Source organism: Oncorhynchus tshawytscha, linkage group LG16 (assembly GCF_018296145.1).
Source record: "Oncorhynchus tshawytscha isolate Ot180627B linkage group LG16, Otsh_v2.0, whole genome shotgun sequence".
Classification (NCBI taxonomy): domain Eukaryota; kingdom Metazoa; phylum Chordata; class Actinopteri; order Salmoniformes; family Salmonidae; genus Oncorhynchus; species Oncorhynchus tshawytscha.
The window spans coordinates 26,514,062-26,528,348 of record NC_056444.1 but is presented as its reverse complement, the minus strand read 5'-3'; the positions used below and the strand labels follow the sequence as shown (position 1 = coordinate 26,528,348).

The 14,287-nt window shown below is 41.9% G+C and overlaps 1 protein-coding gene across 2 annotated transcripts; it reads right to left on the bottom strand.

The window, feature by feature from the left end:
• Nucleotides 1–192: 192 nt before the first annotated feature.
• On the bottom strand, nt 193–12,598 carry LOC112235926 (sideroflexin-1). Of its 2 annotated transcripts, XM_024404475.2 has the most exons (11): nt 12,448–12,598; nt 8,827–9,013; nt 8,231–8,401; nt 6,837–6,935; nt 5,613–5,688; nt 5,320–5,405; nt 4,982–5,109; nt 4,634–4,683; nt 4,193–4,242; nt 3,924–3,971; nt 193–3,791 (listed from the first exon to the last, which is right to left on the bottom strand). In XM_024404475.2, the coding sequence occupies exons 2-11, from the start codon at nt 8,988–8,990 to the stop codon at nt 3,695–3,697; spliced, it is 969 nt and encodes a 322-aa protein (XP_024260243.1). In that variant the 5' UTR covers nt 8,991–9,013; nt 12,448–12,598; the 3' UTR covers nt 193–3,694. The 2 variants fall into 2 exon arrangements, with proteins under 2 accessions (XP_024260243.1, XP_024260244.1); XM_024404476.2 differs by lacking the exons at nt 8,827–9,013; nt 12,448–12,598 and adding an exon at nt 8,717–8,799.
• Nucleotides 12,599–14,287: the final 1,689 nt, after the last annotated feature.

Here is a 14,287-nt window from a genome sequence, read left to right as displayed (position 1 = left end):
TTCCATTACATAGTCACAGCTTCAGCTACGTAGCTGTGCACCGCAATCTGCTACTTATTGTATTTGTAAACATTGAGCAATGCAGCATGAGTGACACACCCTCAAATGGGTACGTTCAGCAGGGCACAATGGTGTGGAACGTTCACTTTGTTCCTGAACAGTACAGTAGGTCTGTGGCCTGAGAAAGAAAACTCACATTCCAATCACTTTATTCTATACCTTAGTAAATGTCTTACATAGTCCAGGTGTGACAGAACATATTCCAACTCAAAATGGAGGGGAAAAACAAGTAGTGAGCACCAATACTGACAACTACATGGGTACTGGACATGGACACACATTAACATGAAAACATTCATGGAGTGTAGCGACAGATTGTCTTCAGTGTTGTGCCTTTAATGTGCTGCCAAGACCAAATTCCATGACATGCCTAAGCTAACCTAGAGATATTTAATATATAAACACAATGACATGCCTAAGCTAACCTAGATATTTCATATGAAAGTTATTGCATGAAAATATCTTGATAGCGGATCGTCAAAGCTGAAGCCGATGACAAACGCTAAAGACCACTGCCTTTTCTACTTCAATTCCAAGCCTTGCATGTTTCTGTCAGCACATAAAGGCTGGGCTATAGGTTCATTTGTTCTAGTCACATTTCCTTGCCCTCCCCACCAAAAGGATCAGAAAACAACTAAATGGGGAAAAGCTAAATGGCGATGATAAAATAAAGCTAGCTACTGCTGGATAACTTACTCTAAGCTCATAGTAAATTGTGACTTGGTTTATATCATGCACATTATAGAAACAGTACAAACATTTCCAATACATTTTTTTTTTAAAGAAAGGTGGTACCCCCACCCAATTCCAGGCCAGACTCCAAGATGCAATGAAGAGGGTACCTCCTTTTATAGCGAGAGTTTACAATGGTGCCAACTTGCTCATGAAATATGGTATTTTATTCAATTATGGACACACAAATATCGTGACTAGTGGAATAACCATTTACTATGTGTGCGTAGGTACAGTACAGATGAACCAGTATCTACTGGAATTGGGGTTAAGTCCATTTCAATTCAGTCGATTGAGAAGGAACTGACTCCAACCCTGGTATTTACAGTTGAAAGCCATGGCATAATGTAGTAGTGTTTACTGTATGGCCATAACACTGTGCTGCAGTGCATCTGATCGTCTATAGACATACATTTGCAATAAAATGTATGAGGAGCCTAGCCCGGTTCCATATCTGTGTGTTATCCAAATCCTATGGCCAGTCACCCTAAACAAGACCGCACAAACAGAGCTGGGACCAGGCTATGCGGATACATTACAAAAAAAAGCATTTAAAAAAAATATTAAAAAAACAAGTTTCATATCAGTCTGAGGAGGAGATTCATGTCTTCATTGCATAAATATCCACTGATTTCATTCAGAGGGAACTACCAACTAGAGTGGTTTGGTAGACATGCAATACTGACTGAGGAAAAGGTGACCAAGCTACATGGCGAAGCCATATTAAAGTCAGCCGGGACAATATTGATGGGTGGTTTTGACAACTATATTCAAACTCTGACACAAACACACTGAAAATGTGTAATAGTTGTTCTAACTTCTAGCTGAATAAATGTTGCCACCCGGTGGAGAAATGGAACAGTGCACCCTGAAGTTTTAAATCTAATACCTCGCCACCATTTATTTGTTAATTCTGTTACGTCATCTTAATCCCGCAAAAATATACCCGTTGAACATACTATATTTCCACCACAAAGTTACTTAGTTGATACGGTACTATGAAATTGTCTAGACTACTAAACAACCATATTACTACACTTGACATCTAGCTGGATATTCAACAACATTAATATACTGTATTATAGCCCAGGTTTGATCAGGAATGCTCTAACTAAACCCAGATTCTCCACACAGGAACTAAAGATCCAAGCATTTCTTCCAACTGTCCTACAATCTAATCAATGATTTCCTTTTACACAAGGGTAAAGGGACACTGACAGATTCTAGCAATTAAGCGTATGCTAGCGTACATGTAGACTACCAATCATTGTGCTAACACTAATTAGCCTTGGCCCGCAGAAATATCTAACTTCCTTCACACTGCATGTAGAGACATACACCTGGTATCCATGAGTTAATCAGAATCTGGGTAAGTGGAAAATGCCAGAATCTCACTGTATCCCTTCATGACCATGGGCTGCATTAGCTAAAGACAACCACGGGCCACATTATAATAGCTTGGGAGACACATTTGGTCAGCGGGCCTGTAGTTTAAGACCCCTGGTTCTCACAACTTTGTTTTATGACAACAAAACGATATTTGGTACACATCACCACAACACAATTAATCTAAAGCTAACAGACTGGGATTCATATTTACTCCCTTGCCTCTTATTGCATAAGTTGGCCCCACCACACATCTAGGTCACCACTGCAAGTTAACTCTTCTTCTCTGTAACAGACGAATGACTAAAGAGACAATAAGCGTCACAAACTGACAGGAGGACTATGGCAGGGTGGTTAGGACAAAACATAGATACAATTCCTTTAACATTTAGACAATACAGTACATTCCCCTTCAATGGCAATAGTGACACACAGCACAAATTTCACCAACAATCATTCATGAGTTCCGTTGAAACTGCACAGACACGATCCAAATTCATCCATAGTGTTTCCAAATCAAGAGAGGCCTTGATATGAGGCTGAAACATTAAGCCTTTGATCCGGTCCTATAGAAACCTTTATTCTGCCTTATCATTGTCATCAGTGCTATTGGGGATGTGCTTACTGAAATCTAATTTAGGAATGCTCATGCAGTGTCATTGCACCTCTAAAGTTTTCTTGATAACAAACACACAGGGTTCCCAGTGCACTAGGCTGAGAGCGGTTGAGGTGGGACAGCGTGTGTGCAAGTACACTTCCAAGGGAGATAGAAACTGTGCTCGTCCTGTTCATTGGGGCACACTCACTGAAGCAAAACATTTTGCAACAAAAGACAAAACCCTGGTAGACCCAAAAAGTAATTCCATAACAGGTCAGTCTAATGTGCTCATACCAACTGCTAATCCTTCACTACCTGTACTAGACTACAGTTAAGGCAATTTGAGGGAGTGGATATCTAGCAGATTACATTTGACTATTTTCTCATTTTAAGTCATGAATGGGTTTCAGTGCACACAGCTCAAAGGGGTACAATCTCAAACACAAGGGCAATAAATAACAACACACTTTGGGGAGGAAAAAAAACTAAAAAACTCTGGGGTCAAATACAAGAGGTGACATGTATGTAGTTAGTGGTGATGGAAGTAGATTGTCATTCTGTGTGTGACATTCACCGTAGTCAGTAACTAAACAGCCACAACCCCAGGAAGGAAAAATACACCAGACTAAACCCAAATTAAACCATAGTCTGTCTGTCACGCTACTCTCACCTCAGGTGCATCCTCGTCTCCTTTCCTTCATCTACAATGATGACAAAAACCTGACGGGTAGGCTCCCCCTTAATCAATCATTCAGACACACCCCTCACCATAACCAAATCCTAAAGCCTATAACAAACATTACAGTAAACAAACAGGTAAATACAAAAATAAGCATAAATATAATATTCTCTTTGCCCGCTGAGCTGTACTAGCAGGGTCCAGCCAGCAGAGGGGGCTGGTCTGTGGTGTGTGTGGTCCTACAGGCCTTTGTTGAAGAAGACGGTAGTAGTGTGGGGACTGTTCTGTCGTATTCTCTCCTGCAGATCTGGCTCCAGGCTGCTCACAGTCATAGAACTATATAGGGAGGGAGAGAGGGAAAGAGGGGATGAGAGAGTGAAAGGGAGAAAATTATTGATTAGACAGTTGTGTAGGAAAAGCAGGTCCACGGTCTACATCTAAGGTATGTACCAGATGGCCATAACGTACCTCTTCTGTGGGAACAGGGCGCAGCACAGAGGAGTAGCAAACACCAGGCTGAAAGAGAGACGGGAGGTTTTGTCAAACCAGAGTTTAAGTAAACCGTGCAATACACATGGTTTACGACGTTCAGTATTCAGAGCTCCAGTCCATTTAAAATGTTATGGTTAGTTTGCTTACAGTGCATGCCATTGCGAGAGGACTTTAACTGATAACATGGATGAAACGTGTACCAAACAAACAGTTTACAGTAACATTAACTATAGATAGATACGTACCACAGACCCACCAGTCCCACCTGTACTGGAGCATTTAGGACTGGGAACCGCTGAGGAGAGAACACAGTGAGAGAGAAAGTGAGAGACTCCAACCAGAAGCAGTTTTTCATAAAATCAAAAACAAACAGTATACAGACATTACACTGACAGTATTGTAGAGATTTACAGGCGTGGTCCAGATCTGTTTGTGCCATCTTGCTTATTCATATGGTCATTGGCAAAACAGCACAAACAGATCTGGGACCAGGCTAGAGTTTTACTGGATATCAGACAGACAGAGCACAGATTTCCAACAAAAATTGCATTGCATGTTTAACACGGCTAACCATCCAGATTGGTTTGAACTCCAAATAGAGGGTAGACCTAGTGCAACAGTGGCTACATGCCACACTCTCCCTACTGACTGTAGAACCAGCATGCCCATGGCTGTTGTAACATTACCTTCATAAAGGCTTTCTTCTCCAGGGCGTTCATGATCACAGGGGGGATAGCTGTAGACAGACAACAATGAGTATTTTCAAGAGCAACATTTCTGTTATTTCACAACACGTTGCTGATTCTGATAGTCATCTACAGTTTTAAGGGGGCTTTGCTAAATCATCTTTCCCAGAAGTACTGGTGTGAGGACAGTGAGTTTCAGACCAAATTACACATGACCAATTGATCTGGATTGATGTTAAATCCTTACCCAGTGGTTCCCAAACTGTTTTGCGTTGTGAAATATTGTGTCCCACCAGATTAAAAAACAAAACAATGTTCAATCCATCATGTGTGAAACACAGTGCTTACCCATAGCTGGCACGGCCATGCCAATCCTGGACACCACCACCTGAATGATGCCCGACTTGGCAGCGGTGACTGACTCCCCTAACCGGTTTCCATTTTCATCGGTCACTGGGATGCCGTACTTCAGCTCCCTAAGGAGAGGGACATAAGGAGAGGATGGAATTCAACCAAACCTGTCATGTTAATCAATTTGTATAACTTTATTATTTTATTTTTTTACAAATACATTTGAAACAAAGTGTTTGACAACAACCCAGTCCTAACCCCTCACAGAGCTGACCAAAAAGACCGCGCTTAACCTTTGTCCCTAGTTAGGAGGTGTGGTCTAAACTCTAGCTCACCTCTGCCTCATGAAGGGGATGTTGATACAGTTGGCAGCAGCTACAGCAAAGAAGGGGACGAACCGGCTCATGACGGCTGGAAGGCGCTGGGGAGGGAGTTTGTTTCAATGTAGAGTTTTCACAGCGCTCAAAAAAAAATGCAAAGCAAATGTGCAAATCCACTAGAACTAAGATGATCCAGAGACAGTACAAAGACATTTACTGAGCCTCAATACGGTTCCTGTTCCATTTACCAGAGTCTGATACACAGACAGAATGATCCTAAATACAGAGGTCTCAGGTCACAAAAGTACCTTGGCTAGAGACTTGAGTCCCAGGGCTGTGACTACGGCTCCGGTGGTCGCACTGACGTACGCTGCAGCCAGCTGACTGAGAGAACATCACACAAAGACATTTACACCTCTCACAAAGACATTTACTGAGCCTCAATACGGTTCCTGTTCCATTTACCAGAGTCTGATACACAGACAGAATGATCCTAAATACAGAGGTCTCAGGTCACAACACATACGGAATGTAGTTAAGGCGGTCAAGTCAAAAGCCACATTCATTGAACACCGAAACATGACAAGCCAGGCAAAGACAAGATGCACCAATAATGATTGAAATGGCCCCCCAGTCTACATGCTCGTTCCATGCTAGTTTCAATCTGCATATGAACTGAGGAGCACCAGCATTGCTGGCTCCTATTCCTCGTGTGTCCTGGTTAGAGTGGGTGCATCGCAATAGTCTAAAGTGGAATCCTTTCCTTATATCCTTCCCTTCATCTGCACTGATTTGAAGGAACTGGACAGGTGACATCTGATAGCAACAGTGTAAACCTTTCACCGGTCATGCGTTTTCAATTTGGTACAGATGTAAGAGGACGCCCCTTTAAACTTTTGAGATACATCCCTGGTTTGTACAGCCTCTCCACCAGGAGCTGTATGTATCAAAAACCTCAGAGTAGGAGTGCTAATCTACGATCAGTTCTCCCTTTTAGATCACGATGCATGGGATTACATGCAATGGGGGGGGTGACATTATCCTAGATCAGCACTCTTACTCTGAAACACATGGTCCCAGACCAGAAAGATATACACAAATGCCTTGCTTCCTCTACCAGCTGCAGACATGGAGGAAGGGGTAAAGCTACAACCGTTCAGTTGGAATGGAGGAGCATGCTGGACTAAACAGTGGGGTGTAATACCGCTGTAAGGGGAGGAGTGTAGTGGACTGGGGTTCCACTGGCTAGCCTCCATACAGAGCTAGGGGTGCATCGCAATAGTCTACTATGGTCTTCTCTGCTTGCCTCTTCCTTTGTCTACACCGATAGGAAAAGAGAAGACAGGTGAAAGCAACATAGGAGAAGTGTTATGGGGATTTGCTCCCACCTATCCATGTCCTTTCAGATCAGTACTGATGAAGGAAAGCAAATGAGGAGAGGAAGCTAGCTAAGGCTATGAGATGCACCCTAGTACAGGTACAGCAGGGCTGGTTTAGTATGTGGCTGTGGTATTAGTGTTCCCAGTCCCTACTTGGTGGTGAGGGCAGCGTCTCCACTGCGGTTGGTGTAGTTGACCACAGCGTTGAAGGACTGGTTCACCCACTGCCAGAACACCACCGCTGGAGTCGTCCTGGAGGAGAGATGATGAAAACGAGGGAGAGAAGGGTGGGGAAAGGATAGAAAGGGAGACAAAAGAAAGTGTGAACATGCATTAATAATTTCAGATATTTAATTCAGAGGCAGAATGCTTGAATTAATCATTCAAACAAAGGCCAATCATGACTTGTAAAAAGGTACAAATGTCACTTTCCACATTTGTGCAGTTTACATGACTTAGTGTTTTTATTTAATTTAACTAGGCAAGTCAGTTAAGAATTCTTATTTAGAATGACGGCCTACCCCAGGCCAAACCCTAACCTGGACAACGCTGGGCCAATTGCCCTATGGGAATCCCAGTCATGGGTGGTTGTGATAAAGCCTGAATTCGAACCAGGGTCTGTAGTGAAGCCTCTAGCACTGAGATGCAGTGCCTCAGACCGCTGCACCACTCTGGAGCCCAGTGTGACTATGATTGTATGCCCTTTACTCTTCAGACACACAACAATAGCTGCAGTGTGCTACTCTGGTCTTGCCCTCTGAGCAGCAATGTAAAAGGCACAGTGGAAGGTATGCAGAGAGAACATGAAAACAATCCAAGGCATCCACACGCTGCAAGGCCAATAGCGGTGTCCTGACCCTCATTAAACGGCTTAGGAATCTTCCTTTTCGATGCCCACAAGATAAAACATTTGGTTAAGTTTTACATTTTAGCAGACACTCTTATACAGAGCATTTAGGTATAAGTGCCTTGCTCAAGGGCCCAGCAGATTATTCACATAGTTGGCTTTGAGATTCTAAACAGCAACCTTTCGATTACTGGCCCAACGCTCTTAGCCACTATGCTACCTGCTTCCCGAATACACAGAACACTGCCATCGAACCCAGTCTTCAGTTGAAAGAGAAGAGACTACACCGATTGGGAAAGACAACTGCACAGGTTGTTTATGCTTAGGTGAGAAGTTCTAACATGCTACATTTATTCTACACAATTCTGTGCACTTTTTGTCCTGGCCTAACTAACTAATAAGCAAGAGAGAAGAGCATGAGCGGCCCATATGGTGTATGTGTTAAGCCAGCCAGCACCAGCCACAGCATTCACAGCGTGGGTGGAGATTTAGTCCTCGTGAAGAATGTTGAAATATCCCTGCTGTGCGGTAAGTTGCCGCATCTGACATGTGCCTCTACATTTCAATCTGCAACATTCACCTCATCAGATCTTCCTCTTCCAGTACGCAGCCCTGTGTGTTTTTAATGTAGGTGTTTTATGCCACACACAAATTGCATTTAACATGTATTGAATTGAAAAGTCATCCACCCCAGTGGTACCTGTAGAATGTGAGCATACAGCCGGTGATGGTCATGTTCATGGGGACCTGGGCAGACATGCGTCCCACCACCACCATCTTCTCTCCCGTGTCAGGGTGGAAGGCAGAGTCATAGATGTACTTGGCTCTCCACAGCTCATCTTCTGTCAGACCTGGCCTCACCACTCCTAACCTGGACACAAGCACATCCTCTAAACAATGAATCAAACATCAATTCTTAGCATCGGGGCAACTTATTGCAATGTTTGATTCACAGAAACACAGGCTAAAATAAATAGACTAAAGCTTCACCTACTTTCAATGTTTTAACAAATCAAATTGTATATCGGACATGTTTTCCTACCCAGGGGCCAGGGTAACTTCCAAATTACCATTCACATTTTAGGCCACAGTAAACCACCCCTCTAACATAACCCAATGTCAACTCCACTACCACCCCTACATTCCTCTTATCCCATTAATCTCTCACTCTACCCCCTTTCAATACCTGTAGATCTCTACAGAGGCCGGTGTGTTCTCCAGCATCTCAGAGGACTTTAGGATGTTCCTGGGATCACCCACCCTCCTCCTTCCCTAGGTGTCCTCCCCCCTCCGTACCTGTAGTTCTCCACAGTGACCCGTGCATCCTCCAGTGTCTTAGAGGACTTGAGGATGTTCCTGGGGTCGGTGACGAAAAAGAAGTGCTGGGCGCGGCCCATGAATGTGCTCTGGTCCCATCGCGGCTCCTTGATGTTAATGTCCAGGGACAGATCTCCAGACATCCTTGAGTTTACTATGAGTCCACCTGACAACAGAAACAAGTTAGTTAGAAATGTGATTATTCTCTGCACATTTGACAAAGACTTTTTTGTTGCTGCCCTGTAACGTTAGAAAGACAAAAATTGGCCTTGTGGATGAATTCAACCAGCTCATGGAGTTCAGTGACTCGAGCAGAACTCAAAAGGCAAATGATAAAAGATTACTCCTCCTTCCTAGCTAGGACTAAGCCCCCCCACCTCTCTGATCCATGTATAACTCCCTCCCTCTACATAGCTTACCTCAACAGCCAAAACACACCTCCTGATTGGAGGGGCCCTTGCCACCTCTAGTATCCTCCCCAAATCATAATAAAAAGGACAAGGAGGCTATCATCGGGGCTGTTTCTATTTGAGCCAACTGGTCATTGTAGGAAGGTAACAGTGTTGTTAAATACAGAAAGTCTGGTCTTAACCAAATTCTCTGACTATGGAGCTTGCGCCAAACTGCATCAGCATTATTGAAGTGAATTACATTGACATCCTGAATCTTCTTCCAACATTTTACGCCCAAATTCAACCTGAATGACGAGCAGTCCAGCACTCAGTTTGAGAATAGGCCTACTGGCTGTCTTTTACATGCATATCTAGGCTATGAATCATCTGACCAAAGCTATATCAGAGCCTGGCAGTACAACAATAAACAAACTGAGGCATGAAAAGTCTAGCTTCCAACCACTGGAGTTATCATGATGTTTGGTTTCCTAGGTAATGAGGTGATAAACAGTTCTTTCAAGCTGAAGGTTACCAAAGTAAGTTCATTGCATTGTGGTTCAAAACGTGATTACCGCTACTTCAAATTAATGTAGTTTCTAGCTGCCTGAAACATATCAAGGAACATGTTTAGGCTACGTGCAATGAGAGGATCAGTGGTGACACGTCATTTTAGCAAAAAACTATGTCACATCAGTTTGCAATCAATGTAAAAAATATATATAATCGAGTTAAGAAAGCCGCACACAAACACTGTCTCTTTTTTTGTTTTCTTGAGTAAGGCAGCTCCAAAATGCAGGTTAGCTCAGTGCTTTCTCTAAAATGCAGCCTAGCTCAGTGCTTTCTGTGGTCGTAGGGCAAGCCAGCAGAAAATACGTAGCACCGTTATTGGCTAAGTGTTTGGTCACTCATGGGGACACTACATCACAGCTAAGTCTAAAGGCAGAGCTAGAAAATTCAAGCCCCTTGGGTGCTGCCATAGAGTTACATTAGAAGTGCCCATCTAAGAATGCTCAAGGTCATTGGCCACAGATAAAATGACATCAAACCACACTAGATCTACAGTAGTTTTCAAAATCTTAGCTAGTAGTCATTGTCATGAATCAAGTCAACAATGTACTGGCAAATCCTTTAATCCTTGTCATTCTCGGGAAAAACAAGCTGTGGCTGGGAAAATACATTTTGAAACTTTTATCCAACTCGGAATTGTAAATCGGGAATCTTTCTAGAGCTACAACCTCATGATTCAACCTTTTTGTTTTGTTCCCAGTTGTCTTGAAAATAACCATAAATCAAGAGAACAACAGACCTTGAAGACAAACTTTGCCCACAAAGGACAGCCGTGCTACCTTCCTGTTCAAGTGAGCACAGCACAACAAGGTAAGTCCAAAAATGTATTGTATGCTGCTGCATAAATTATGTAATATGCCAGGGAGATATGTATACTGTAGCTAAGAAAGTAATACTAAGAGTATGTTGTGTAGTAAGCTGTTAGTAGGCCATGTGCTTCACCCTAATAATTTGGTCCGTTCCCCCCTCATATATCTTAGCCTACTGTTCTAACTTGGTGGTGCACATGTAACCTATAACCTGTTTTTGAGAAATGTAATTGAATATTGTAAGAGCTTTAATTGTCTGCATATATGCCCCCTTTATCCTACGGTTCTGACTTAGTGTACATGGAGAACACTAAGAACGGCCCATGATTAAAGGATTTGCATATATATATATATATATATATATATATATATATATATATATATATATATATATATATATATACACGTTATTTTTACTGCTGCTCTTTAATTACTTGTTACTTTTATCTTTTATTTCTAATCCTTTTTTTAACTGTACTGTTGGTTAGGGGCTCGTAAGTAATCGTTTCACTGTTGTATTTGGCGCATGTGAGAAATACAATTTGATTGTCTGAATTCGGTTGCTGGAAATTTCAAAAGTGCTGAACAAATAGTTATATTGACTACATCCATCCTAGCTCACTCATTAATGTCTTAATCAAAATTACAGATTGCCTCTTATCCACTTGTCTTCCCCTTATGCCTTAGCTTGTACATCTCAATTGTCAGAAGAATCCACATTTGTTTAAGTCAGCCAGCCATGTAAATGAGGCTGAATGAAGTGCTTCGCTGCCAGACAAGGCACTGCTGATAGCCACGTGTAGCAGTGTTATAGTGCAATTACTGTATTGTTTAGTGTTGTGGCATGCATCCCATCCCCAATTATTATTTTTTTGCCCCACCAAGATTTACATGCTAAAATCGCCACTGGAGAGGATAGTGGATATGCATTGACCTATATTTTGTTATGCAAATCAAGGTGAAAGCCTAAACACATCCAAAATAATTTGCAGTTGTTTTCACATAATAGTAAACCAATTGCTATGTCTATACAATAACCACTTGTGTAGACGTCATTGCGACATGGTATGAATTTACTAATTCTGTACTTAAACCACCTGGACAACAAAGCTGACCATCAAATACATTGTAACATCTTTCTTCTATTTGTCAACATATTGCAGTAAGACAACGTGGGAAAAGAGGTAATGTTAGCTATTGTAATCAACAAAGTGAACCTTAATGAACCCAAGCTTTATTGCAATAAGGTACGTGACCGGTGCAGAAGATGACAGATGGGCCTTCACACGACATTTCTGGCATTACTATAGGCAGTATCGCTCAATGCGTGACACTCACGAAAAGTAAAGGAGAAAACAAGACCAAAACAGAAATGTGCCTAGGTACAAATTGTTAATATTACTTGAATATAACGTTAGGTGACTAGAAATCAACCTGCACTTTGCATCACGCTATTGACAAGTCATTGATTCAGCGATGTGACATTTAGTGAGTGCAGTTGACATTAGCTAGCTAGCTAACGTTACTTAGCTAGCTAAAGTTAGCATGCTCACTTTTAGTTTAACCAGCTACTTTTCTCAGTTTGCTTGTCAAATATTGAAGCAGTAGAATGAGAGTCTGACAGACCCGGTCTTGGTATGAATTACTATATTGTGAACGAACATGGTAACTTTTTAGTTAGCTAGTTATATGGCTAACCTATAGCTAGTACGTCACCACGTTGTAAAAAAGGAGGAAACGGCCGAATGTGAGCATCTTCGTGTTAGCTCGCGCTAGCTATACATTTACTAAATGCACAAACCCTGCCAACAACAGCACCAAAACATACATACCTTGGTTCAATGTCCACCAGCTGTGTTCACTATATAATTGCAGAGAGCTGTAAAACTGTGACCTCTCAGTGATATCACCGAATGGCTTGATGTACACGGTGCCAGTCTCTCTACCTTGAAAGCTGAGGCGAAAAGACGGGTTCGTCCTTTGTTACCACAACCACAAAGTCATAACTATGACTAAACCCCGCCTATTTCTACAATTGATATTCTTAAAATCTTAAACCTTAACCTTAAACTTGACAACTTAGCTAACCGTATGCATAGCCCTAGCATTAAATTAAGACCAAAAAGCAAATGTTTGTTTTCATGAATGTTTATGATATAGCCCATATTGACTTTGTGGCTGTGATTACTAGCTAGTGACAACCGGAAAAGGGCGGTGTAGAACTACAGCATGTTTGTAATTTGTTCCATAGCGATGGGAAGTTGGCTAGAATCACTGGGCGTTGGTGGCAAACGGAAAATGATTGGTTTATTGTATCTGCCCAGCTAAATACTTTCAAAAACAAACTTCTAAAATAGTAAAATATATGTATTTCAATAAGATTGACCTGGATAAATCAAGATTATATAAGAGATACATCGTTTTTTCCCCCGGACATAAATACATATTTTAAATCATGTTTTTCTATTTCTCAGTCTATCAACGTTGCTACATTTTGGTGCAAGACCTTCCTCAAGCCTTCAAATGTTCCTGTGTCCCTCAACTGAAGGTGAACAAAACAGTGTTTTCCAATCCCACCAACTATGCATGCACATCCCAGTGGAAACTAACTGTGTGACTCACCACAGTGATCCCGTGACTCACCAGAGGTTCTTTCCCACCCACCATTTGAGAAACAGCTTGAACTGAGCAAAGTCTTGAGAGAGGGAAGTATAAGAAGTATGTTTTGCATCACAATGTGTGTGTGTGTATGCAGCAACATATGATTCATCATATGATTAATGATTGATTCACTGACAATCTATATTTAATAATAAACTGAAGATACTTTCAGTCATAACTGAGTTTATAAACTACAGTAGACTACTGGCCTACATTTCCTTCATTATCTGGGATTTTATACTACTACCATGATATGGCATTACTCAGACAGAAGATTGTAGCATAACATCTCTCACTGTCACCCAGGAACACTAGCCATGTATTCTTGTCAATTACAATAAGTACTAGCTTTAATACCTCAAATATTTGTAATTGTGCTCCTAAATTTCCCAACTTTGGCGCTCTGCCCTTTGCCTACTTTGTGAACCTTGTAATGTAATTATAGAGGGATAGACACAAGCTATAGTATGGGAGTAGTTAAGACACTAGCTATAGTATGGGAGTAGTTAAGACACTTGCTATAGTATGGGAGTAGTTAAGACACTCGCTATAGTATGGGAGTAGTTAAGACACTTGCTATAGTATGGGAGTAGTTAAGACACTCGCTATATTATGGGAGTAGTTAAGTAGTATTCTTATACCTCCCAAGACAATTGTCACTGTCCAGAGCAAATGAGATGGTGCTAATGTGTCCTAAGCCATCCACAGGTGTCCAATGGTAGGGCAGATGGGCGTGCTGTGTATCTCTGTGGGTGGAGTTGATTATGCTGAGCAGTGGGGCACCGGTCTATGGCCTGTAACATGAACGGGCAAAGCGGTGAGGGAGGAGCACTCTTCCCAAATGGAACAGTAATCTGCACCGTTTGGTGATGTTGTCAACAAGGCAGCATGGTGCATTGTCCAGAAACATACAAGATCTCTTTTCCATAAAATATGCACTACCGTTCAAAAGTTTGAGGTCACTTAGAAATGTCCTTGCCTAGAAGGCCAGCATCCCGGAGTCACCTCTTC